At 35.6% G+C, this 27,474-nt stretch overlaps 1 protein-coding gene across 12 annotated transcripts in view; it reads right to left on the bottom strand.

The window, feature by feature from the left end:
- Positions 1–27,474, bottom strand: part of DOCK7 (dedicator of cytokinesis 7) — a 239,067-nt gene that overhangs the window by 70,293 nt on the left and 141,300 nt on the right. For 6 of the 12 annotated variants that reach the window (XM_055362977.1, XM_055363026.1, XM_055363079.1 and 3 more), the window contains exons 23-31: positions 20,064–20,156; positions 18,768–18,857; positions 17,723–17,818; positions 14,881–15,021; positions 14,674–14,787; positions 13,020–13,190; positions 10,620–10,759; positions 4,400–4,569; positions 3,273–3,427 (exon numbers count right to left, since the gene is read on the bottom strand). In XM_055362977.1, the coding sequence (XP_055218952.1) occupies positions 3,273–3,427; positions 4,400–4,569; positions 10,620–10,759; positions 13,020–13,190; positions 14,674–14,787; positions 14,881–15,021; positions 17,723–17,818; positions 18,768–18,857; positions 20,064–20,156 (1,170 nt within the window). The remainder of the gene's footprint in view (positions 1–3,272; positions 3,428–4,399; positions 4,570–10,619; positions 10,760–13,019; positions 13,191–14,673; positions 14,788–14,880; positions 15,022–17,722; positions 17,819–18,767; positions 18,858–20,063; positions 20,157–27,474) is intronic. The other 6 variants (XM_019019154.4, XM_055363258.1, XM_055363278.1 and 3 more) reach the window with 1 other exon arrangement.

The following is a 27,474-nucleotide window of genomic DNA, read 5'->3' as shown; positions in this document are numbered from 1 at the left end:
GCCTGGCCTAGATGGTAAAACTCTAAACAAAATTATGCAATTATATCATTAATCAGGACACTGAGAGTTTGGTGGGTTGCTGTGGTTGAGAAAGGGCAGGCTAAGAACTTCTGGATGGCAGCCAACGTCCTTGTTTTTGACCTGAGTGGTAATTACAAAGCTGTTTATTTTCTAATGTTTTAAAACCTCATTCATTTATGTTTTATGTACTTTGTCATATGTAGTATACTTCACAAAAGAAAAGTTAAAAAAATAAAAAGGTTAACACAATTGAGAACAATGGTCATTCTCAGGGGAGGGAGAGATCAAATTGAGGAAGGCCACTGGTAGCTTCAAAGGTTACCAGGCTGTAATGTCTGATTTCTTAAACTGAGCAGTGGATACGCTGCTGTTTATTTTATTATTACATTTTGTACATGCACTTTATTGTATTATTTTATAGGTAGAATATCACCAAAAGTGCAATTGATAAAAAAAATTTGCTACACTGGAATTCATTAAAAATTTTCACACTTCAAATGACACCATCAAGAAAGTAAAAAGATAATCCATAGGAAGGGAGAAAGTATTTGTAAATCAGATAGCTGATTATTTTACAAATCCAGAATACATAAAGAACTCTTAAGAAATCTTAAAATAGCAACCTTTTTTTTCTTTTGAGACAGGGTCTTGCTCTGTTGTGCAGGCTGGAGTGCAATGGCACAATCCTGGCTCACTGCAACCTCCACCTCCCAGGCTCAAACGATCCTCCCACCTTAGCTTCCCAGGTAGCTGGGACTACAGTAGGCACATGCCACCATGCCCGGCTATTTTTTGTGGTTTTGGATAGAAACAGAGTTTTGTCATGTCCCCCAGGCTGGTCTCAAACTCCTGAGCTCAAGCAATCCTCCCACCTCAGTCTCCTAAACTTCTGGAATTACAGGTGTGTGCCACTGCGCCTGACCAATGACAAAAGATTTGAATAGACTTTTCTCCAAAGGAGATATACAAAACAATGTGCCAATAAGCACACAAAAAGATGTTCAACATCTGTAGGTTGTTAGGGAAATGCAAATCAAAACTACAGTGAAGTTCCAATTTACAATCACTAAAGGTGTCCTAATCAAAAAGACAGATAATAACAAGTGTTGATGAGGATTTGGAGAACAGAAATTCTTATTCATTGCTGATGAGAATGAAAAACAGTACAGCCACATTCGAAAAAAAAAAAGTTTAGAAGTCTAAAAATGTTAAACATAGAAGTACCATATCATCCAGCAAATCCACTCTTAGGTATCTACCTAAGAGAGATGAAAACATATGTGGACACAGACTTGTACATAGATGTTCGTGGCAGCATTATTCTTAACAGCCCCAAAGTGGAAATGATACAGCTGTTCATCAACTGACAAATGGATAAACAAACTTTGGTGTATCAATACAATGGAATACTATTTGACAATAAAAAAGGAAAGAAGTATTGATACATACACGACATGGATGAACCTCAAAAACTTATGCTTAGTGAAAGAATACAAACACAAAAGATCATATAGTAAATAATTTCATTTATATAAAATGTCCAGAATAGGCAATTCTATACAGATAGAAGTAGGTTAGTCACTCTCTAGTGCTGGGGTAGGAACGACTGCTAATAGGTATAAGGAATCTTTTCAGGGTATTGGAAATGTTCTAAAATTAGCTTGTGGTGATACCTGCGCAACTCCGTAAATATACTAAAAACCATTAAGGTATATATACTCACAATAGGTGAATTTTTTGATATGTAAATAATCTTTTTTTTTTTAATCTGGTTAAGTTTTATAATTTTCATTTTTTTTTAATTTATTTTATTTTATTTTATTTTATTTTTTTTATTGATCATTCTTGGGTGTTTCTCGCAGAGGGGAATTTGGCAGGGTCATAGGACAGTAGTGGAGGGAAGGTCAGCAGACAAACAAGTGAACAAAGGTCTCTGGTTTTCCTAGGCAGAGTGTTTGTGTCCCTGGGTACTTGAGATTAGGGAGTGGTGATGACTCTTAACGAGCATGCTGCCTTCAAGCATCTGTTTAACAAAGCACATCTTGCACCGCCCTTAATCCATTTAACCCTGAGTGGACACAGCACATGTTTCAGAGAGCACAGGGTTGGGGGTAAGGTCATAGATCAACAGGATCCCAAGGCAGAAGAATTTTTCTTAGTGATATGTAAATAATCTTAATAAAGCTATAAAATTGTCAAGTTTCCTTAAATATTACTGCATTTTTCTGGAAAAAAAATGTCATTTAAAACTTTTAGAACTTGATCTTGCTCTATTGGCAATTTGGTTCCTTCCTGCCCTGATCCTTCTGCCTTTAAGAGGGGAAAAGTTCAGGGGCATAGTAAATATCAAGTGTTTTCAAAACATAAAAAAGTATAAATATTCACAGATTTAAAAAGTCCTCAAATGACAGAATCTTTCTTAGGGCTGACAAAGAATAAAACAGGTTTAAAAAAATAAATAAATGAACTATTCCAAAGGATTATAAATCATGCTGCTATAAAGTCACATGCACACGTATGTTTATTGCGGCACTATTCACAATAGCAAAGACTTGGAACCAACCCAAATGTCCAACAATGATAGACTGGATTAAGAAAACGTGGCACATATACACCATGGAATACTATGCAGCCATAAAAAATGATGAGTTCATGTCCTTTGTAGGCACATGGACGTAGGGACATGGACAAAGCTGGAAACCATCATTCTCAGCAAACTATTGCAAGGACAAAAAACCAAACACCGCATGTTTTCACTCATAGGTGGGAACTGAACAATGAGAACACATGGACACAGTAAGGGGAACATCACATACCGGGGCCTGTTGTGGGGTGGGGGGAGGGGGGAGGGATAGCATTTGGAGATATGCCTAATGTTAAATGACGAGTTACTGGGTGCAGCACACCAACATGGCACATGTATACATATGTAACTAACCTGCACGTTGTGCACATGTACCCTAAAACTTAAAGTATAAAAAAAAAAAAAAAGAAATGAACTATCTATAATGAGGCAATTTTCCAAATTCTGAATGACAGAATACGGGGCTTTTTCCCATAAACCTTGAGGTAATCATTTTTAAAACTGTTTGAGAGAAGACAGTTAATATTCTGGGAACTTTAATGTTTTCATAAATAAAACTGAGCACTTTTGCATCAGCTGATACAATCATCTCATATATTTAAGGGCATATCCTAGTAAATATTTGTCTTTCTAGAAAAAAAAAATTCTGTAGGAGGATTGTTTTTACCGTTGATGTGAGGAGGAAGCTTCCAGGCCTTGTTAGTTGAGGGACCGATGTCCCTGCGATTGCCATGGCAACGGTCTGGCTTATCATACTTCCGCTCTCACTTTCATAATCATCAGTGGCTATACAAATTGGTCTTCCTCGTTGATTGTGAGTTTCTAAAGAAAAATAATCCAAAAAAATAAATAAAACTGTTTAGCTGAACTAATTCCCTTTCCTATTCTCCACTATTCTTTAAAAGAATAACTTGTTGACATGTTATAGTTATTAGATTTACTTCTTTTAGATAATATTTTAAATATCTTTAACAGTAACTCATTGCTATGGTAATAATTTATAGTTTACAGAGAACATTAACTTGCTAGTCAGAAGATATAAGAATATAGACATTTCTGCCTTCAGGTAAGGAAATTCATTTTAGTGATCAAAATACTAGAAAGACTGCTCAACAATCAGTCTCTTAAAGGCAAATAGCTGGTTATCTTTGCAACACCTGCACCTGTCAAAGTTCTTAACACACATTAGATACTCAGGAAATGTTTCTGTTTTACTAAACTGGAAGCTATCGGGCTAATTGCTGGTTTAAATTCCCTCATTTGCCCTAAAGAAAATATTGTTGCAAACTAAATTCTGTATTCAAGTAAATTCTAAATATGGAAAGCAAGAGCAATAAAACTCTGTAGGTTCTAGTTTTGAAGAAGTAATACCACTTCAACTTATTAACCTGGTGTTAGCAATAAACACAATTCCTGATATTCAAGTGAATATTCATTTCAATTTTATATATATGAATCAAGTCAAAACTGAGGTGGTAAACATCTGTCAAGTTTTCTTGTATTTTTTCAGATGTATACTGCATGTTCACACAAACATTTCCTAAAATGTAGGTACAGAATTGCTATAAAATCATTATTTTTAAATTCATCATAAGAACTACTTAAAGCAATCTTATATGGAATTCTCTCACATGGTCAAAGGTTTTCTGGCAATATAGTTAAATATTTATAGTTTACTTTGATCAGCACACAATTCTTATTTTCCTAAAATAACATCTTCATCCTTGAGATATTTTCTAACACTTTTAAACATTGAGCTTTGCCTTTAAAATCTGCCTTAATTATACTAGGTACCTGTAAAATCATACAGCTGAGGTACAGTTTCCATGATAATACCAATCAGAGGTAGATACAACATGGCCACTCGAGCCTTTATCTGAGGGTCAGAGTACCGCGGGTCTGAGTCGTGACTGGAGAGTAAATTGTGTACCATATTGATGACTTTCTTATGCAATCCAAACAGTCTATTTAAAAAGAAGAAGACAAAGAAGAAAAAGCAGTAAGGCCACAGAGATTAGCTAACATCTTTAAAACGAACAGTAAGTCATGGTATTGAATAAATTTTGTTCAATTTCTTACCTTTGTCATATATTTGCATGCATTCCATTCCTATAAAACATTTCTCATTTTAAAATAAATGTATAAAAATGTAAAAAATGTGTAAAATAAGAATTGAAGAAAAGGAAATGCTATACAAATTCACTTAGAAGTAAATCTGAATATTTTTATATTAACTCCTTATTAGTGTATTTGAATATAAAGAAACTAAGACTACTTATAGTTACATTTTGAAGCTAAACAAGGTAAATTTTAAAATGCTGTAATTGTTATTTCATCAAATCAGATCTTTTCACATTTACCAAAAATAAATTATTCCCTTTTTCTGAAAGAAAAATCCCCTACCTAATGGATTATGTAGCCCACAGTCTGGGGTTGCCTTTGACATCTCTATTTAAACTGCACTTCTTTACTAATATACCTCATTTGGGTCCTTACAACTTTTTTAGACTCCCAATCCCCCTCAGTTTCAAACGGGCTAATACACTAACATGGGTCACTTTCACTTAAACATTTTTGTCTCTTCTTAAGCTGACAGCACTTTAACTATGCAAACCATTCTAATTTAAAATTCATCTACTCCAACTTTAACTGGCCCTTAATGCTGCATCCACTAGCAGTTTCAGATCTTACTCTCTCTCCTTAAGCCTCTTACTGTCAATCACAACAGAAGACCTTACTTCCAACTTAGGAAAGAAGAGCCATTCTGAATTTGCTCTGGCCAGGTCTTTTAACACAATTCCATCTTTATAGCTCACAAAGAGTCTTTTCTTTTTGTCTCAGAAAAAGTGTACCTTCTCACAGAAAATAATTTCTCCATATGTTCAATGAACCCCGTCTTTTTTCAACAGCTTCAATGTCTCCCCTCATTAGGTTCTTCCCTTCTTTCTTCAAATATGCCTTTCCTATCTTGAAAATACATCATCACTTTAAACAGTTGAGATTAGAAAACAGGTAGTCTTCTTCCAGAGCCCTTGATTGTATCTGACATTTTACAAAGCTGTATGTGAAATCTAGATGGAGATTCTTTCTTCTTTCTTCCAGCTCTTTAATCATAAACTATACTTTTATACAGGCTTAAAACACATGAAAGCAAACAGCTGAGAGATGGCCACACACTCAGACTACAACATCCAGAAAGAGTCTGCCTGCACTTGGTGCTTTGCCTGTGAGGTGGCACCAATGCGCCTTGCCTGCACCAGCTCGCTCAGAAACACAACTGCGACAAGATGATCTGCCTCAAGGGTTATGCTCACCTGCATCCCTGTGCCGTAACTGCCGCAAGAAGTACAGCCACAAAACATGCTGCGCCCCCAAAAGAAGGGCAAATAAGACACCTCCCCTGGCTCCTCCTTCTCCCACTGGGTGGCCTCCTGCCCAAGCCCCATGGCCCTGGGGCCTCAATAATGTTTCCCTTTTATTGACTAGTGGGTATAGGGAGGGTCGGTGGGTGGAAAGTATATGTTTAAACATTGTCAAGAACCACATCTAGTGAACCTATCTCAGATCTCATTCTCCAGCTCCACTTGACACTTTTGTCATCTTATATATTCTCTCCTCAGGATTTTCTCCAGTAGTTCCCACCTTCCCCAGATTCCCCATCATTATTCTCAAGGCTTAGATTCTGGCCAATTGCTTTTCATGTTCTCCTCTTTGACTTCCTGTATCAGCACTAATGTTTGCCAAAGGTATTCCTTATCTCTCAGCAGCTACTCATACTTCAATCTATCTAAACTCTATCCACTTGTCTTCATAAAGCCTTTTCATATGCTTACATTGCTCAATCCCATTGTTTTTAAATATATATTAATACAAGATCTGTAATATCCTATTCTAGATGTTGAAGATAAGATATTCCCCATTTTTAAGGGGCTCACTTTAGCAAGAGAGAAACACAGACACAAATATAATAATTCTTCAATACTTCAAATAATTCTTCAATTCTTTATAAATGCTACAATAAAGGAATATAAATCCTCTCATCTTCTAAAGAACCATGTGCTACAAAACTAACATTTAATCATAGTGTACTGTTTTGCAGTCTTAACTTTCTAACTACAATGAAAGTTTCTAAAGAGCAAATCTTTCATTAATTATAGAACATATTATTGCCACTTAAGGAATTATTCTTGATTATGTAGCAAGCATGTGGATTAAAAGACAAACATTCCTCTCAAGGATCTCTCCAAGACAATGCTGCATATAATCTATATACCTCCCAAGACAGTAAAATTTAAAGATGAGATATGACTTTCTTACAGTTAATCCTTCATTCATCAAATTAACATACATTAGCAAGTGTCCACTTTGTGCCAGACATAATACTAAGGCACTGGGAATACAGCACTGAACAAGAAAGACAAGGTGCCTGTTCTCATGTGAGAATATGAGCTCACATGCTCACATTCTACTGTGAGAGGACAGATCATAAACAAGGAAATTTCAGATAAGTGCCTTGTAGAAACTAAAACAGGGTTACATGGCTAAGAATGATTGTGACAAGGACAACATGGCTGTTATTTATGAGACAGAGTCTTGCTCTGTTGTCTAGGCTGTGGCGTGATGTTGGCTCACTGTAACCTCCGCCTCCCAGCTTCAAGTGATTCTCATGCCTCAGCCTCCCGAGTAGCTGGGATTAGAGGCAAGCACCACCATGCCCAAGTAATTTTTGTATTTTTAGTAGAGATGGGGTTTTACTATGTTGGCCAGGCTGGTCTCAAACTCCTGACCTCAAGTGATCCACCCATCTCAGCCTCCCAAAGTGCTGAGATTATAGGTGTGAGCCACCATGCCAGGCCTATTTATTTATTTAATTTTCTTGAGACAGGGTCTCACTCTGTCACCCAGGCTGGAATACAGTGGTGTGATCATTGCAGCCTTCACCTCTTGGACTTAAGTGATCCTCCCTCCTCAGCCTCCTGAGTAGCTGGGACTATAGGCATGCACCACCATGTACGGCTAATTAAAAAAATTTTTTTGGTACAGACAGGGTCTCACTATGTTGCCTAGGCTGGTCTTGAACTCCTGGACTCAAGCAATCCTCCTGCCTCAGCCTCACAAAGTGTTGGGATTACAGGCATGAGCCTCTGTGCCTGGCCAATATGGCTGTAATTTAGGTTAGGTGGTCAATGAAAATCTCACTGAGAAGATGCTGTTTGAACAGATACCTGAAGAACCACAAGCAAGAAATGACTATGTGAACATCTGAGGGCTGTTCAACATTGCTTCAAGAGGAGAAAAATCCAAGTGCAAAGGCCTGAAGGTGGGAATGAGCTTGGTGCATTAGAGAAACAGAAAGTAGGCCAGCATGGCTAGATCTTAGTATATGAGGAGGAAGAGAGTGGCAGGAGTAGACAAGAGCCAGATATACAGGGCCTTAAGAACCTATATATGGCAACTATATGCAAGACTATCTTGCAGTCATGAGAGGCTCCAGCCTTAGGATAGAGCTGACACTTCCAGCAGAGGTAAGAAACGTAAAGAACTGGAATCATGATGGTATCACTGAGCTGATGATATTACTGTGCTAAAAACCTATCTTTCTGGAGGTTTATCCGTTCGGAGCCCCCCCTCCCTCTATATCAGGCAGCCGTTTTCTTATTTCTTTCCTCTTTCTTGCCTATTAAACTTTCTGCTCCTTAAAACCAAAAATAATAAATAATAAATAATAAAAATCCTATCTTTCTTCCAATTTTGAAATAGTAAATTTCCTTCCTTTAATAAAGCCAGCTGGAGGAAGAATTTTCTATTTATTGTAACCAAAAACAGCTTCATATACCAAGTAAAAATATTGAAAATACAGATTCAAATGAGTGAGCTATACCAGTTATTTTAAAAAGCTAGTATGTTTAGATAAGTTGTTTTTGGAGTGTTTTTTCCCCAAATAACAGATTCCTTTATTTATTTTTTTTAATGACATCATAGTCATTTGTCAAATGGCAAAATACAAAAGTGGCGCCAAGCAGGGGTGGAAGGCCCAGAGTTTCACCCATTTAGTTTGCCCTCTCTGTACTCCAAAGTCTGCACACACACTGCACACCCCAATCTACACAGAAACCCATTAAGCACCTCTTCAGGACCCTACAGTTCTGTTTAGAACACAGGGTGAAAAACTACTTCTTTAAAATAGATTCCAAACTTAGGAAGTTGCCATTATAAAAAACACATGTCTTTCACTTGCAGATCTGGCCTTTCACAATTTATTCGGTATTGACTATGCCCCTGACATACTGCTAAGAACTTGACATACCTCCTCTTTTATTCATTCAATAAATATATCAGCAGAACCTTGTAAAAACCTATTTAAAGGATCTCTTTTCGTTCTTGGATGAGGCTAAACTGCATTATAAACTTGTATTATTCCTACTACGAAAAAAAAATTTTTAAGCCATTATCACCCAAATGAGTTATGGTCATACTATTAAGATGGACATACCCCATATGGGATGCTGGACCACAACATATCAAGTTTTTTTTTTTTTTTTTTTTGAGATGAAGTCTTGCTCTATCACCCAGGATGGAGTGCAGTGGTGTGATCTTGGCTTACTGCAACCTCTGCCTCCCGGATTCAAGCAGTTCTCATGCTCCAGCCTCCCGAGCAGCTGGGATTACAGACACGAGCCACCATGCGTGGCTCATGTTTGATATTTTTAGTAGAGATGGAGTTTCACCATGTCAGCCAGGCTGGTCTCGAACTCCTGACCTCAAGTGATCTGACTGTCTTGGCATCCCAAAGTGCTGGGATTACAGGTGTGAGCCACTGCACCTGGCTACATTAAGCTATTTCTATAAATTCAAATCACTAGGTCGGTGCAGTGGCTCACGCCTGTAATCCTAGCATGCTGGGAGGCCGAGGCGGGCTGATCACTCGAGGCCAGGAGTTGGGAGACCAGCCTGGCCAACATGACAAAACCCCATTTCTACTAAAATTACAAAAATTAGCCAGGAGTGGTGGCACGCGCCTGTAGTCCCAGCTACTCAGAAGGCGGAGGCAGAAGAATTGCTTGAGCCTGGGAGGCAGAGGTTACAGCAGGCTGAAATCATGCCACTGTTGTCCACCCTGGGTGAGGGTGACAGAGTGAGACCTATTCTTAAAAAAACAAAACAAACAAACAAAAATCACATCATCAGACAACATACTTTTCTAACTACATCAATTTCCAAACATCCTTTAATAATGTACACAACTTTGGAAGTTTTTAAAACCTAAAGATATTTGTTTATAGGGCAATTTTTGAAATAAAATGCTACATAGTGTGATGGCAAATTATAAATTTTTGGCCAGGTGCAGTGGCTCACACCTGTAATCCCAGCACTTTGGGAGGCTGAGGTGGTGATCACTTGAGGTCAGGAGTTTGAGACCAGCCTGGACAACATGGTGAAACCCCATCTCTACTACAAAAAGAAAAATAAGCTGGGTGTGGTGGCGTGTGCCTGTAGTCCCAGCTTTGGGAGGCGGAGGCAGGAGAATTGCTTGAACCCAGAAGGCAGAGGTTGCAGTGAGCTGAGATCCTGTCACTGCACTCCAGCCCGGGTGACAGAGCAAGACTCTGCCTCAAACAAACACACAAAAAAAGATAAATTTTTCTGACAAGGAATCAAATAAAAGACCATTTTCCTCAAATGACAAGCATTTACTTTATATCAAAAAATCTATTAATATGCATAATTTATTTTATATACTATTAAGAAGAAAAAGAACGCTACTAAATGAATCATGATACGCCACCAATTTTAAGACAAATCCCAAATTCAGAGGTGACAAAATATGAGAAAAAGTCTTTCATAAAACTGATTAAACAGATAAATAATATAAGTGAGAAACTTAGTGAAGAGAGAAGTAGAAAAAGAGTGTGAAAGATTATTCTCCTAATCCTCAGGAAATGTGAGTGGAATACTTCTGTCCACTGTTCAAAATCAAACTCATATTCTACAAGGTAAAAACTAGTGTACTCACCCTTCAGCATCAGGGTCTAAAATGACAGCCAGCTCTGTTAACACAAGTCCTGCCAAATAATGCTGTTGGCGGAAAGGCACGGACAATTCAAACATATTTGCAATCTTTTGGTCTTGTACATTCGTAGAAAATCCAGAACTCTGTTGGAGAGTGAGGCAGAACAAGACTATAACAGCAGTGCAACAAAGCATCCTACAGACAGAGCAATATGAGAAATGAAATACTTTTTCCTACGGTAGTTTATTTTATATTACTAACACTGAAGACAAAGCAACTTTTCAGACTTTTGGGACAGGAAACTATGATGAGATTGCTTTATTAAGTTAATTACTTTATTATAGAAATTAATCATTGAAAATTTAATTATTTTACATTTCTTTTTTCACATATACTTTCCTACATATTTTCCCCTTTATTCTCTTAGCCACTTTTCAATACCACACTCTGATGGAAAAAAGAAGCAACTAAATCCAAATGACATAGTATGCACTTACCCCAAAGTACAAGAGAAATATTCATAGTCAAGGCTATTGGTTTCCAGAGAAATTCGAAACACCAGTACAATTGTTTTTCACAGAATATACTATCTCTGGAAAATTACCATCATTTTGTTGTCTACTGAGTTTTTTTTTTTAACATCTTAATACTTCAAAATATTATAGCATTCTCCAAGATACAGTCCATATTCAGGACTCATGTGGGGTTTCTTAGTGCAACAATAGATTTCACATTTCTCTATGGCGAAATCTTCTCCTAATAAGAATATAAAACTCTTCTTAGCCTTTCAAAAAAGAGTGATGTCTCTCTTATCTGAAAGAATCTGAAAATTACGTAGCTAGCTGAGAAAGTGGGCAACAAGATAACAGAAGAAATTCTATGAGCATTTCCTGGCTGAAAGAGATGTTCAGTAAGGAATTAGATATAAACAAATATGTTTCCTTAAGGGTGTTAGCAACCATATTTATGATTAATCTGTCTTTGTGTAGCTACATCTTTGGTAGAGGACAGGGAAAGAAAGAAAAAGGCCAGCCTCATCCATTAGATTAACGGCATGCTAGCCAGACTGAAGAGTTTGTGGAAAAATAGGCTGATCCAAAAGATTTTTTTACAGAGATAAAATGAAAAGTTGTGGGTACTCTTTGATGTTTTCTAGTCTTTCTAGCTGCAGTTTAAATTTTGTTTTTTAAATCACGCATATGAGATATCACCTACAGAATCCTATTCAGGAATTAAATATATTGAAAACAAAATTAAGAAGTATTAAGATTAACTAACTTTCACTTTAGAAATTAAGAGCTTAAAAAAAGTAGCCTCCTTGCCTCAGGAATAATACAGTAGAAAGAGTATTTCACTGGACAAAGGAGAATATAGGCTTCTCTGATACTAAAACCACAAAATCTCTTAATCTCAATTTATAAAAGAGGACATACATATTAACTGCTACAATAACACTTTTTCATCTACAGAGAACCTACTAGCTGTTGAAGTCAAGTGCCACCCACTGAAAAACCCATCAATTTTCATCTGGTTTCCTTTGGGGTTTCTGGATAAAGAGAGTTAAGCAGGGCTTTGTCATGCCTCCACTGCAGTTTGACTTCTTTCTCTGTTCAATTATGCTTCATCCCCCACTTCCTTTCACAGGTATTGATCTCTAAAACACATCTTGCATTTGAAACTCATTCTTGGTGTCTGCTTCAAGAGAACTCAATTTGTGAAAACATCTAAATTAGTAAGTTTATTTAGGTGAATTCATTCACATGTGCATTAAGTCTATGAAAGGAATATAAAACGGTGGTTAAGAACTTGGGCTCGGCCGGGAGCGGTGGTTCATGCCTGTAATCCCAGCACTTTTGAGAGGCCGAGGCCGGCAGATCAAGAGGTCAAGAGATTGAGACCATCCTGGACAACCAACATGGTGAAACCCCGTCTCTACTAAAAATACAAAAATTAGCTGGGCATAGTGGCGCATGCCTGTAGTCCCAGCTACTTGGGAGGCTGAAGCAGGAGAATCGCTTGAACCCCAGAGGTGGAAGTTGCAGTGAGCCGAGATCGCACTACTGCACTCCAGCCTGGGAGAAACAGAAAGACTCTGTCTCAAAAAAAAAAAAAAAAAAGAACTTGGGCTCTAAAATAAAGCCTTGGTTCAAAACCTGGCTCTGCCACTTTTTACTCAGTGACCTTTCTGTGTTTCTGTTTTTCTAACCTGCAAAATGGGTATAATAACAGAACTTGCCTTTTTAGAGTTATTCTGAGGATTAAATGACTTTTAATACTTACAAAGCACTGAGAACTGAGTCTATCATACAGCTGTTATTCAATTAGTGTTATTTTTTCCATTGTTTAAAACTATTCTTCACAAAAGTGACTTTAAATATATGTATATTCACACAATTTGCATACCTGAGATGTTGCAGAAGAAACAGAAGGTGATGGAGATGCAGGTGGAGTAAGTAAGCTGCAGGGTAAGTTTAATGTAACATAGTGCTCATGACTGCAGATGATTCGTAGAAAATCCAGCCTCAAGGACACCAGAACACTCGGATTTGGTAATGAGTAAAGCTTTGAAGATACCTTGTAAGCAATGCATAAGTAAGAGAACACCAATTGAATCTATTATTTCTTTAATACTAATATCAGAATGGCAAATTAGAATTAAAGAGGCAGTACTTGGTATCCAGTTTGGGTTTTGTGGCTTAAGTAACAGTATCACCTTTTTCCAGAGTTACTGCTAAAATTAAAAATTTTAAACTATCAGGTTTACTGTATAAACATATTTGACTAACCTAAAAGCCACATTCTTGTATTTCAAATATAGCATCAATATTTCTACTTCTCATAAAACAGGGAAAATGTATATCACCAAAATAACTTATTACTTTCTTCTTAAAAGAAATTATCAATTCTTTTTATAGCACTTTGTGCTTACCTGTATTTATAATTTGTCTGTTTTCTCAGCAACATCATAAGCTACTTGAGGAGACATACTATAAACTGATTTAACAGCTTTAGTGTCCCTACAGCTTAGCTCAATGTTTGACAAATATAGGAGATCAATGCTTAAAGAATAAAGACAGGACAAGTTCTGGTAGCAATAGTACATAAAGTTTTGGGGGAAAGGTAAAAATGATACATATCGTGTTGCAAGTATTTCCATGTGGGTGAGTGCCCATGCATAGTTTTAACTTTTCTATTAGAAGAAATAAACAATAAAGGCATCCAATAGAATATTCAAAATTCTAAATATTAGACTGCCAAATAGAATTCTGGACTATTAGTTCCCTAAAACTAATCTGTAGACCAGTTGTGAGGTGCTTCACAAGCACTGTGTGCTCCTCATCCCCACCACCATAAGTTTGAACTTCTCAATAATTCTGGGGTGGGACTCAGAAATATGTATATTTTTAAAGCTCCTTTAAAAGGTAATTCTGAAAGGCTTATACAGTTTACTACCAAAGTGGCCCAGCAGAACCAATAACTAATGTTTTCTAGAAGGCAGACTTCACTAATCAGTTGATAAAAATTTTAAAACAAAATCAGCTATGTTTGGAAAAGTTCCAGGATGCTTTTAATTTCGTAAAGTCAAGATAATGAACATATGGCAAATGGGTAAACATCTGTTCATAATTCCAAACTCTACAATGTCCAGGGCTGGATTAGGAGGAATACCCAGCAAAATGCAGTTGCTTTAAAAATCACTCAAGATACAAAAGTCCACTCGGTATAAATGCTCCACTTGCATGACATCTTGAGACTGCTTTACATTACTACTGACTTGATGGTATGATCCAGAATGAGGATTAAAGAGTCATGAGTAGGCCAGTATAACTCAAGGAAATACTGGCTGTACTGACAACAGCTTGCCACAGTCCTTGTGTCCTGATAAAACATGTGTAATTTACTTTTGCCTTGCTAATAAAAATATGTTACTTTGGCTACTTTTTGTTTTAACATCAGTATATAAATGTGCTTTTAAGGTCTCTTAGCTCTAACTTTGAAAAGAACTAACATAGTATTTAAATTATTTGATTACTAATTATTCCTAACTATGCATTACCTGTTTATAGCAGGACTTTATAAGGCTAAAAACAAATCCTCTGTCCATAACAGACAACAGATCATTGAGAAAGAATGCAAGGCTTGTATTGAGTCTCTCAACCATTTCTGTGTCCTGTGAAACAGAATATAAAACAAAAACAAATTAAAGTATGATAGCTTAATCTGAGCTTGAAAGAGAGATAAGTGGGGAAAAAGTTATCATTACCTTCTGAAATCGTGAAACTATGTCACTAGCAATCGTGCTGACAAGAGCTGCAATGTCATCCATGAAACGTTCTGGAAAACGACTTTTCCTTGGAGCCTCAAGTTTATCATTAAAGTATAAATGGTGCACCATGCTCTTTACCTGAAAAAAAGATATAAATTATTAATTTCCTATGAATATACTTAACAATTACAACAACTCTAAACACTTGGACTATTTCTAAAATATGGCATGTAATTTAATAGATGACTGAAATATTTTTAGCTTCTCAAATATTTTTTAAAGTTCCCTACAATGTTTTCTATTTGCTTAAAATAAAAAAAAAAAAACCACCATATTACTTTCAGAAAATGATGCCAGCTAACAATAGGACAAAAAAATTCTGTGTATGTCAACAAAAAAAAATTTCAACCTTTAAATTTTTTTTTTTTCAATAAAGAAACAGGGTCTCACTCTGTCACACAGGCTGGAGTACAGTGGCATGATCACAGCTCCTCCAACTCCTGGGCTCATGTGATTTGCCTGCCTCAGCCTCCTGAGTAGCTAGGACTACAGGTGCACACTACCATGCCCAGCTAATTTTAAAAATTTCATAGAGACAGGGTCTGGCTATGTTGCCCAGGCTGGTCTCAAACTCCTGGCCTCAAGTGTTTCCTCTGCCTCGGCCTCTCAAAATGTTGGGATTACAGGCATGTAATCTATCACATCCAGCCAAAAAAAGTTTAATTAAATTTTTCCAAGACTCAATAATTTTGCCATTCCAAAGCTCCCAAATTCTAAGCTTTGAAAGGTTAGAAACCCTGTCTTCACTATAGTGTCCTCTGTAGCTAATACACAGATGATGGCATATAGTGGGAATACAATAAATATGAGGACTATATTGTATTATATTTGTATTGAATATTGTGCAGATTCTTTATTATAACACTGTGGTAATGGTAACAAAGAATTTTAAACTTTAAATTCAGGGAAATTGAAGCTAAAGTTCTAAACTTAATATAGAGCACAGCCAAGTTTTAAATTGCAGTCTTTTGACTATTTTGTATTTTAGAAACCTGAACATATATGTAAGACTACTAAAAAACGGTGAAAATTACAATTTTTACCTTACAGGAGAAGCAGAGATGTACATGAATTACGAACTTAGGGTTTATTTTCTAGGGAAAAAAACGAGTTGTCACTTATATATAGTCCCTGATTTATTTTTTCCGTAGATTATTAAATCGCTAGAAGAAATGTTTTCTTACCCATAATATAGGTAACATTCAATGCTGAGGACCACCCTATGACATACTCTGGAAGATCCTTTTCTCTTTTTTGTTGTTTTGTTTTATATTTTTTTACATACTTCTTTTTTGGAAGAAAAAGTTTCAGTGATTTCAGCTTTATAGAGGCTGAAGACAAAGGTGAAGAAGACGGTCCCAAGTGCTGAAATGCCTGAGTTTTAATTACAGTCCTGCTACCTACAAGCTGTGCATTCTAAGACAAGTTACTTAACTTCTCTGTGCCTTAGTAATACCTAGGCCACAGGGCAGTACTAGCATATTGTGCCCACTTGATAAATGTTTGTTGCCTTTGTTTACATATGTGTGTGTTTACATATACAAGTTTATATGTACAGGTGACCCTTGAACAGCAAGGGTTTGAACTGCATGAGTCCACTTATATGTAGGTTTTCTCCCACCTCTGCCACTCCTGAGACAGCAAAACCAACCCCTCCTCTTCAGCCTATTCAATGTGAAGACAATGAGGATGGAGACATTTATGATGATCCACTTCCAATTAATGAAGAGCAAATATATTTTAACTTCCTTATAATTTTCTTAATAACATTTTCTTTTCGCTAGCTTATTCTAAGAACACAGTATATAATACGAGTAACATACAAAATATGATTATGTTACCAGTAAGGCATCTGGTCAGCAGTAGGCTATTAGTAGTTAAGTTTTAGGTGAGTCAGAAGTTATATGCAGATTTTGACTGTGTGGGGGAGTCGGTTCCCCTAAACCCCAAGTTGTTCAAGGGTCAACTGTTCATATATATGTATTTATTAATTAAAATATTAATTCACTCATTTTAAAAGTATCACTTATTTGATTAAGCAAAAAGTACTTAAAAAAATTTAAAGAGACAGGATCTTGCTCTGTTATCCATGCGGAGTGCAGTGGTGATCATAGCTGACTGCAGCCTTGAACTTCTGGGCTCAAGCAAGCCTCCCTCCTCAGCCTTCCAAGTAGATGGAACTACAGGTTTGTGCCACCAGGTTTAGCTAATTTAAAAAAAATTTTTTTTGGTAGATATGGGCTCTTGCTATGTTGCCCAGGCTGGTCTCAAACTCCTGATCTCAAGTGATCCTCCTGCCTCGGCCTTCTAAAGTGCTGAGATTACAGGTGTGAGCCACTGCACCCAGCCAGTACTGTTGTTTTTTTATTGATTGTAACTGGCATTTCCCTAAGAGTTTACTAGCCATAATAATAGCAGTGGGTATCTATAAAGCTCTTTCCATCTTTGGTATAAAATCTACAATACTGTCATTATACACTTCATGTATAATGACTAGCAAAGAATGTATCACAAGTTTCCTTTGAAAATATAGCTAGCTTATGCAACCATCCCTGAGAAAATAAGAGTTAAAATGAGCCTCACTCTTAATTCCACCTAAACTGTGTTGAGTGTCCACAGTGTTTATTTAGATATGTAACACATGTAATTTTGTCTTAGAGGCACATGGAAAAGCATTAAGATGTGCAACAGAAAAAGATTTCTAAGGTAACAAATGCGCTAGCATAAAATTGTTCACTAAGAGAAAAAATATTAAAGAACATGCTCAGTTTTTGCTCACCATTAATTCAAAAAAGAACCAGGCTTGTTGCAAAGCTGATTCCCGAACGCTGCCACTGCAAACAACCCACTGCAAAGCCAGCTCCTCGTGAAAAAGCTATCCAGAAGTAAATCCAAAGTTATTATCAAAGTCAAATCTGCTGATAACATAAACCGAATAATAATGCAAATACAAACGAAGATATAATGAGAATAAGCAAAATAAGGCACGTGAACCATTCAATGATGCACTGAAGACACCCATTAACGAAACGGCTATTTATGTATGTAAGACAGTGGTATGTGGAACAGCTGAAAAAATTACATGTTATCTTGCAGTAAAATGTAATTTTAAAAGGACAGGTAGAAGATAGCCTCCTAAATTGTACCTGCAAACAGAAACTAGACTAAAAACTTACAGTACAGTAATATTTTGTTTGTATCTTAAGTACATTTTTAAACATACGCAAATACATGCATGAACTTTGCTGGTACAATTTAGGAAATACATCTTAAAATTTAAACTTTGCTATGAGCCATTAATTTTCAAGTTTTCAGGTAAGGTCTTTTTAAAAAAAAATAGCAGATTTCTGCCTTATAATGGATATGCATACAAAGCATTTGCAAAGTAGTGTATATTAATATGAAAAAGGACTAACAAAACTGTGCATAAGGGAAGCAAATCAACATATCTTACTAAGAGTGACAATTTTTCTAACTCATCTTCCTTTCCCTGGAGATTTAAAACACAAAACAGAAGCAGTTACAGAAACAGAATTAAGAGTTGATACATTTTTTTGGTACTAAAATTTGATGATCAAATTTGAATTCACTAAATTCTAAAAATAGTCAATCCCAAAGATATAAACATTATCATAATGTAAAAAAGTATACATTGACAAGATATGCCCCAAAAGGCATCAGACAAGCAATGCTTGTTCAGATATATTTTTAAGCACAATGCAATTACTGTAAGTATCTCATACTGGTTATGTAAAGAAATCTTACATCTATTTAATTGGTGAAATTATTTTCCCCCTCTATGAATTGTCTTCATATGAATCTACCTTTTTAGTTGGTAAGCGTCCCGTTAATGTTTGTAAGAAACTTGACGTCTCTGTGTGCGAAGACATACGATTACAACTTCGATCCATAGCCTATGGAGTGAAGATGAATGAATGACGAGATAACATTAACGTTTGCAGTGGATGACTTTGCAGCTGACGGATTATGTACAAGTTTAAAACAGAGTTTTATTATGGTTTCAAAAACCATCTATTTTATTGCTCATCTCATTTTCACCATGTTAAGCTGCTTTAATGACAATGCATAAGTAGTATCAAAATGGCTTCTATATATTTTTGGTCTTTAAAAAATGATGAGTATTTCAGTGATTATATAATATTCAGAGTGTTGCAAAGAATGAAACTTTTATCTGTGTGATCTATATACATGCACATATCTAGTAAAAATATATAAAAAGTAAAAACATACTTCTCAACTGGTCTCAGACCAAAAAAGAAATCAGTAACTTTATATTAAAGAAAAGAAAAAGTTTAGAATAATTTCTTTCACTTTTTCATTATTATCAAAAACTACTATTCAGGTTTGTCATATACTAAATCAAATATAAATCATTTACAATATTAGAAATGGAATTAAAAATTTTATTTAAGAACAGGATTTCCCTCCAAAGCCAACACAGATGAGAAGTATATTTTGAGATATCATGCAGTATTAGCCATCAAGCAACTAGTCTTAAGTAAGCAAAACCTAATTCAGCTAAGGTATAACAAATTTCATACTTTGCAACACAGTACAAATTAAAATGGATTTTTGCTTCTGGTATTGAGTCTTATAGCACGGGGATCATATACTGTTCACATTTAATTTCAACTTATTGCCAGTCTTTCTATTCGGTGATTAGGAAGAAAATAACAAGATAGTAAATGTTAAATGAAAATGATACAATAGTTACACTTTAAACCAAAAGCAAATAGAAAACTGTTGGGTTTTTTTCCTCCATGTAAAAAATTTAAAAATTGCTATTAAAGACGTGCTACCCCTAAAGAAGAAACTGTTATAAAAGCCATCAATTGCATAAGCAGCAGGCACTGAAACATTGATAGGGTGTGTAAGGAAGAAAGAAGACAGAGATAGGAAATAAATAGGAAAGAAGAACATTACTGGTGCAATTGGTGGTATTCATGCATAGTAGTTGGAAAATGTGCTAAGTAAACAAAAATACACACTTTTTAATGATTAAAAAAAGCAAGCCACTGAAATCATAGTATATACTAAAAAGTAATGTTCTAAAGGGAAACATCAGCAGCCAATAAAGAAACCTCTAATATAAACACCACCTGTGTTGATTCTGCACTTGGACTGGGGTTGGATCCCCATGGGGCAGCTTTTGGACCACCAGTGTTAACCCAGGAATTGGAGCGATCTAAACCCTAAGCATATAATAGAAAGCAGTTTGAAAGGAAAGAAATATTACATGTTGCATGCTATAAATTATTCTTAAAGAAATTCAGATCTTCTAATGCAAACATGTTTTTAATTAGTACTGTTAAAGCAACCAATATTTGTAGGCACCTATAGAGTATTAGTTCATCAAAATTATCTTATTATATAACACAATTTTTAAAAAAATCACCAAGACCATTAAGTATAGTATTTAAAGGTAATTTTTATTCATGTAAAGGAATACTCTTGAAGTACCAATAACTAATGTTCCCACAGCACCACACCCCCAAACTTTCTTTAAAGATAGTACAAGTTAGCAACAGGTAATTTCCTCTGTATCTAACTGAGGTTTAAAGGAAAAAATGGAAGAAAAACACTCCATTCTTTGTTATAAACTTTAATTTCATTCCATCTCTCATCAACTGAAAACTACTATGCAGTGATACTCCATAATTCTATTTGAGCTTGCTACCACCTTCACTCTCTTTTAGGGACAGACAGGAGAAATAAAGTAAAAACTTAAGAAAAAAATGATACCTAATATTTACTCCTTCCTAATAATGGATTTGGAGCTGCACTTGTAATAATAATGGGCTACTATTTATTAATAAATATTATAAGGAAAAACATTATGCTGGGGCTGTCTATAGGAATTATATCTTCATCATCATCTTCATTAATTTAAAATTTCTTTAAGACGCTACTAAAGTATATGTCCAGAAGTTAATTTATGTTTATCTCTGTCTAAAAGGGGTTACTGTGATTCCAGGTGAAGGAAACAGAGGCTTTTCTTCTATTTCCTAAAACTGACTGTTGGTCAGAATCAATTGAGAAGCTTTATAAAATTCAGATCCTGGGCTCTATCTCTATAAATTCGATTCAGTAATTTGGACTGGGGACTTGAGAATCTAATAATTGGAACTGGAGCAAGTTGTAAAAGATTTTTAAAGAATTATTAGGGTAAGAATAGCAAAGACAATCGAAGACAAGCTGATGTAAATGTATCAGGACATGAGTACAGACCCAAACCAGAAACCACCAAAGGAAAGACAGGTAAAAGTGAAGAGTTGGAACAACTGTAATCAACTCTGTCTAGATATTAGTGTCATTTGGGAAGCTTAACAATAACAGTAACCAACAAATGTGTAGCGCCTTACCTTAAAACAATTAAATCAGAATTGCTGTGAGTGCGGCCCAGACATCAGTATTTTTAAATACTTCAAGAGAAAATTTTAAAAAGAAAAGAAAGAAAAACTGCAACCCTCAAGGGCTTAGGTTTTAGGAGAATATTTCCTCCACCTTTTTTCATTTTTCCCCAAATATATAGAGAAGTTGAAATGGTGGTAAAATAATCACCCATTTCTCATCATTTTTGACAGTGATTGTCTAATATGGGAGTTAAGGTTCCAATCCAGGCTCTCCTGCTTACTAGCTGTAAAATCTAAGATAAATTACTTAATTTCTTTTTCAGTTTCTTAACTATAAAATAAAAATGATGAGAGTGTCTCCCTTCACATGGTAAGAATCAAATTAAATAATGGAAGTAAATTACTAAGTTCAACGCCTTGAATATAGTAAACTCTCAAAAACAGTTTTATAAAAATTCCCATACATATTTTTCTTAAAATGCTTTCTATCAAAGTAAATTAGACAATATCAAAATACTAGTAAGATTATGCAATCAGATTTGTTTAAAATAAAATATCTGCCTTCTCAGAATCCCATTACAATATTTCGAATAAAAGCAAACCAAAAGGCTTATGTTTTTCCTAGAAGTTAAAATAAAGTTTTCATTAAGTCTCCAAAATTATGTCCAAGCCCAAAATTATATCTTTTTTGTATAAAAGTGTAAAGTTCTTCCCACCATATTCAATTTTTACAGTCACTACTCATGTTACAAAAATAACAAAACATGAGCATTTGATTTTTGCAAAATTATAACTGTCCTCTTTTCTCTCATGAATTTCCACAAAAAGAATAAGAACTTTGCTGTACTCTTAAATTTACTTAACTTACTGTTTAATAATTTCCTTTAAAACTACAATATATGATAATCACTAATATGAGAATAAAAAAATCTCTTTGTGCTATGAATTATATTTATATACAGAATACTGATGTTCTGAACAGTTGTAATTACACTAGTCAAAGCTAACTATTTAAAGAAAACTTGTGGCCAGTTATTTGGCAAAGCAAGTAAATTCCATAATTCAGGTGTTATAAAGCTAAGAGTTATATCAAACAGCCCATATTTAAGCAAACTCATCACTTATATTTAATATAATAACTTTATGTTTACCGATTTCCAACAAACATCGAACAGATTAACCAAATGTGTGCCCACGTGTATGTAAGTGTGAGGTTTTTTTGCCAAATCCCAGTAACACTATTGATTTCTTCCCTTACATATAGATAAGATCCTTGAGCAAGGCCCATACTGTATTTGACGTGACATCAACACTTGTGTTATATTACAAAGATTTTGCTTCATATCCGCAAGTCCTCAGCATAGTGCCTAGCACACAGTAAGCTCTCAGTGTTTGAGAAATTAAGATGATATATGAGAAAGAAATGTATCAATGCAAAATTCCACTGGCATTTGATAAAAAGCAATAAAGTTCAGACCTGATGTAACCATGTATTTACATAACTGAATGTTAAAAGACGATTACTAGAATTAAGAAAGCACAGCTAGTTTTGGCAATATAAGTATGAAGAAGTCTCACAAATATTTTCACATTTACATTACAGCCACTGGAGTAATAAAAGCCTGTTCAGGTTATATAAATATTCTTTTTTTTTTTTTTTTTTTGAGACGGAGTCTCGCTCTGTCGCCCAGGCTGGAGTGCAGTGGCGCGATCTCGGCTCACTGCAAGCTCCGCCTCCCGGGTTCACGCCATTCTCCTGCCTCAGCCTCCCACGTAGCTGGGACTACAGGCGCCCGCCACCACGCCCGGCTAATTTTTTGTATAAATATTCTTAAATTTTAGGAGTTCTGTATTTTATACTGGGGAATAAAATATAACCAAAACTTTCATAAAGTCAAATCTCTGCAGACCTTTAAATACATAATTAATCCCAATAGTAAGAGGGCAAACAAAAGCATAATTCTGTTCTTAAACAAGTGATCTAGTCCTGCGGTGTTAACTCATACTAACATTTCTTCATTGGATAAATATCTACTGAGCACCTTGAATAAGTTAGACATTACAGGTGCCTTGGAACAAATATTCCCTGGCACGATGAAGCTTACACTCTGTTAAAGGGAGATAAACACTAAAAAAAAATCAACATAAGAATAATTAATTCATATGCTACATTAAAAGGTAGTAAATGTCAGACAAAAAAAAAAAAAACAAAAAACAGAATAACAGGATTAGAAGGCTGAGGACACAGCCACTGGTTATACATTTAAATAAGATAATCAGAGTCGACCTCACTGAGAAGGCGGCCTTCAGAGTAAAGACTTAAAGGACTGAGAGAATAAGTCATTAGAAGATTGTGCTCAGAGGAATGACATAATGACTTAATTTTTGTGTGTGTCTTAAGTCTTTTTTTTTTTTTTTTTGAGACAGAGTCTAGCTCTGTTGCCCAGGCTGGAGTGCAATGGCGCGATCTTGGCTCACTACAACCTCCGCCTCCTGGGTTCAAGTGATTCTCCTGCCTCAGCCTCCTGAGTAGCTGGGATTACAGGCATGCACCACCACACCCAGCTAATTTTTCTATTTTTAGTAGAGACAGGGTTTCTCCATGCTGGTCAGGCTGGTCTCAAACTCCCAACCTCAGGTGATCCACCTGCCTCAGCCTCCCAAACTGCTGGGATTATGGGCGTGAGCCACCACGCCCGGCCATGTCTTAAGTCTTTAAAGCAACATTCTGGTTGTTATGTTATGAACACAGCACAGGGTAGAAGTAGGGAAACCATCTTTAAAACTAGTACATTAGTTCTGGGAGAGATGATGGTTGCTCAGACCAAGATGGTAGCAATGGAGATGGAAAGAAGTGTCTCTACCTTTCATATATATCCAAATCTGAACAAAACTATTTAGAAAAAGCAGTTAAGTTTAGAACTCCAGAGAGAGATCTGTACTGGAAATATAATTTTGGGAATCATTAGCATAACATTTACGTGGTATTTAAACCCATGGAACCTGATAAGCTCACCAAGGTAGAGTGTAGAGAGAAGACAAGAGAAGAGAAATAAGGACAGAGGCCTGAAACACATCCAGATAAAGAGATCAGAAAAGGAAGAATCCACAAAGACTGAAAAGGTATAATCAGTAAACCAAGAGGGAAACTAAAAGAATGTAGTACCCTGGAAGCCAAATAAATGAATAAATCACAGAGGAAAAAAAAATTCAACTGTGTGAAAAGCTGCTGGTAGGTAAAAGTAAGCCGAGTTCTGAAAATTAACCACTGGATTTAGCAACATGAAGGGTGCTGGTGACACTAACAAGGACAGTTTTGGTGGAAAATGGGAGGAATATTTGACTGAAGTAGAGATGACAGAAGTAAAAGAACTGCAGATAGCAAGTAAAGAAAATTCTTAAGGAATTCTACTATGAAAGGTAGCACAGAAATAGCAAGTAAGGTAGCAGTTGAAATACTAGAGAATAATTACTATAATTTTTATTTTTATTTAATTTTTGTGGGTACATAGTAGACATATGTATTTATGGTTTACATGAGATATTTTGATAAAGGTGTATCATGTGTACTAATCACATCAGGAAGAGTGGGGTATCCATCACCCCAAGCATTTATCCTTTGTGATACAAAAGAATCAAATTATACACTTCTAGTTATTTTTAAATAACTAAATAATAAACAGTATTTACCTATTTAATTATACAAATCACCCTGTTGTGCTATCAAATACTAGATCTTATGCACTCTTTCTAATTATTTTTCTGTACCCATTAACTATCTCCATTTCCCTCCTAACACCCACTGCCCCTTCCCAGTCTTTGGTAACTATCATTCTACTCTCCATCTCCATGAGTTCAGTTGTTTTAATTTTTACCTTCTACAAATAAGTGAGAACATGTGAAGCTTGTCTTTCTGTGCCTGGTTTATTTCACTTAATATGATGATCTCCACTTCCATCCTTGTTGTTGCAAATGACAGGATCTCATTCTTTTTTATGGGTGAATGGTATGCCATTGTATATATGTACCACATTTTGTTTATCCAGTCATCTGTTGATGGACACTTAGATTGCTTTCAAATGAGAGGAATTATTTTTTCAAAATGAGAAAAACAATAGCATGTCTATATGTGAATGGGAATGATTCAGTATTTAGGGAGAAACTGATGATGTGGAAGAGATATGGAAAAACTGGTGGAGTGTAGATCTTGAGCAGGTGAGACCAGATGAGAGCTTGAGTGAAAGAAATTAATTTAGAAAAATAAATAGCTCATCTATTCATTTTTAATACAGAAGAGTATTAGGCAGTAGATAGTAGATGGTAATAGGTAGCTAGATAGGATGGTAAAAGTTTATCAAAGTTTTCTTCTGATGGTTTCAGTTGTCTCAATGAAATGGGAGATAAAATGAGAAAAGGAATGAGGGAAGAGGTGTTAGGAGGTTTGAGGTAATGAAAGAAGGAATTAAATCATTTCCTGGGAGAACAGGAAAGTGATGGAGATACAGAAATACAGTATAATTGCCCAATAGCATTAAGGGCTCTCTTGAAGTTTATTTCAAATGAGATCAATCACCATAGTATTTCTCAAGACATGTTTAGCTGCACAGATGCTGACATGGCATAGGCAGTCAATTGGGTTTAACTATGGTTTCAAGGTTTGGGAAAGATAAGGGAACTGAGGTTTGATTATAACGGGAGTAATTTTTTTTTTTTTTTTTTTTTCTGAAATAGAGTTTCACTCTTGTCTCACAGGCTGGAGTGCAATGGTGAGATCTCGGCTCCCTGCAACCTCCGCCTCCCAGGTTCAAGCGATTCACCTATCTCAGCCTCCAGAGTAGCTGGGATTACAGGCATCTGCCACCATGCCTGGCTAATTTTTGTATTTTCAGTAGAGGCGAGGTTTCACCATGTTGGCCAGGCTGGTTTTGAACTCCTGACCTCAGGTGATCTGCCCGCCTCGGCCTCCTGAAGTGCTGGGATTACAGGCATGAGCCACCATACCCAGCCTGATGGGAATAATTATAATGATTGCCCACAGACATTAAGCTGGCTAAGGAAGAAGAGAGAACATTAAGGGGGTGAGACACAGTAAAAAGGTTGGAGGATCAAGATTAGAGATTGCAAAGGAGTAGATAAACTAAGTTGAGGTACTACAAGAAAAAACAGGAGATAACAGAGAACAAAATACATGAAATTGAGATTGTGAAAATTAAAGTTATTGGTAATGACAAGATTGCAGGGGTGTCCAATCTTTTGGCTTCCCTGGGCCATACTGGAAGAAGAATTGTCTTGGGCCACACATAAAATACACTAACATTAATGACAGCTGATGAACTTACAAAAAAAAAAAAATCCCTAAACAAACTCATAATGTTTTAAGAAAGTTTACAAATTTGTGCTGAGCTGCACTCAAAGCTGTCCTGGGCCACATGTGGCCTGCAGGCCACAGGTTGAACAAGTTTGATATAAGGGAAGACCATGACTGAGGTGGAGTGGAAAACAAGATCACCTAAAGAAGAGTTTCTTGAACTGCCAGGTCAATAAAATAAGAAAAAATGAAGGGTAGCTATAAATAAACTTTAGATTCCTTATAATTTTGAGATAAAATTATATACATTATTAGTGATTACGACTAAATAACTCAATAGGAAGGTAGCTATCAAAAATTTTGCAATAAAAAGAAAACAACATAAAAACTATGTAAATAATACTTGATTAGGACAAAGCTGACAAATTCTCATCTTGCAATGCCTTTCTAAGAAACTACCTTATATTTATATATTTGTATATATTTTTATATATATTTTAAAAATCATTGATCCATTTAAAGGACATCTTGAAAAAAGGCAAAAAATCATTACATATATATATAGGCCTCTTTGTTCTAAATCTTGAGTTTATAATCTATCAAACATAAAAGAAATAACTAGAATTATGCTAAATGAGTCTTAATGTAAATCTTACAAAAATTAAGAGACATTTTAAAAGAACCTTAAGGAAATGCTGTCTATAGCTTCTTTTCTTTAGGAAAGTTTCTGAAAATCCAAAAATCAAACTTATTCTACTGAAGACCTATGCAGTATATAAATATACAGTATATAAATAATGCTACATACTACCTGTATTACAATAAAATATAATCAATAATGAAAACAGG

The sequence above is a fragment of the Gorilla gorilla genome, chromosome 1, assembly GCF_029281585.2.
Source record: "Gorilla gorilla gorilla isolate KB3781 chromosome 1, NHGRI_mGorGor1-v2.1_pri, whole genome shotgun sequence".
NCBI lineage: Eukaryota > Metazoa > Chordata > Mammalia > Primates > Hominidae > Gorilla > Gorilla gorilla.
The sequence above is the reverse complement of the archived record's forward strand: the minus strand, read 5'-3'. Positions and strand labels throughout refer to the sequence as shown.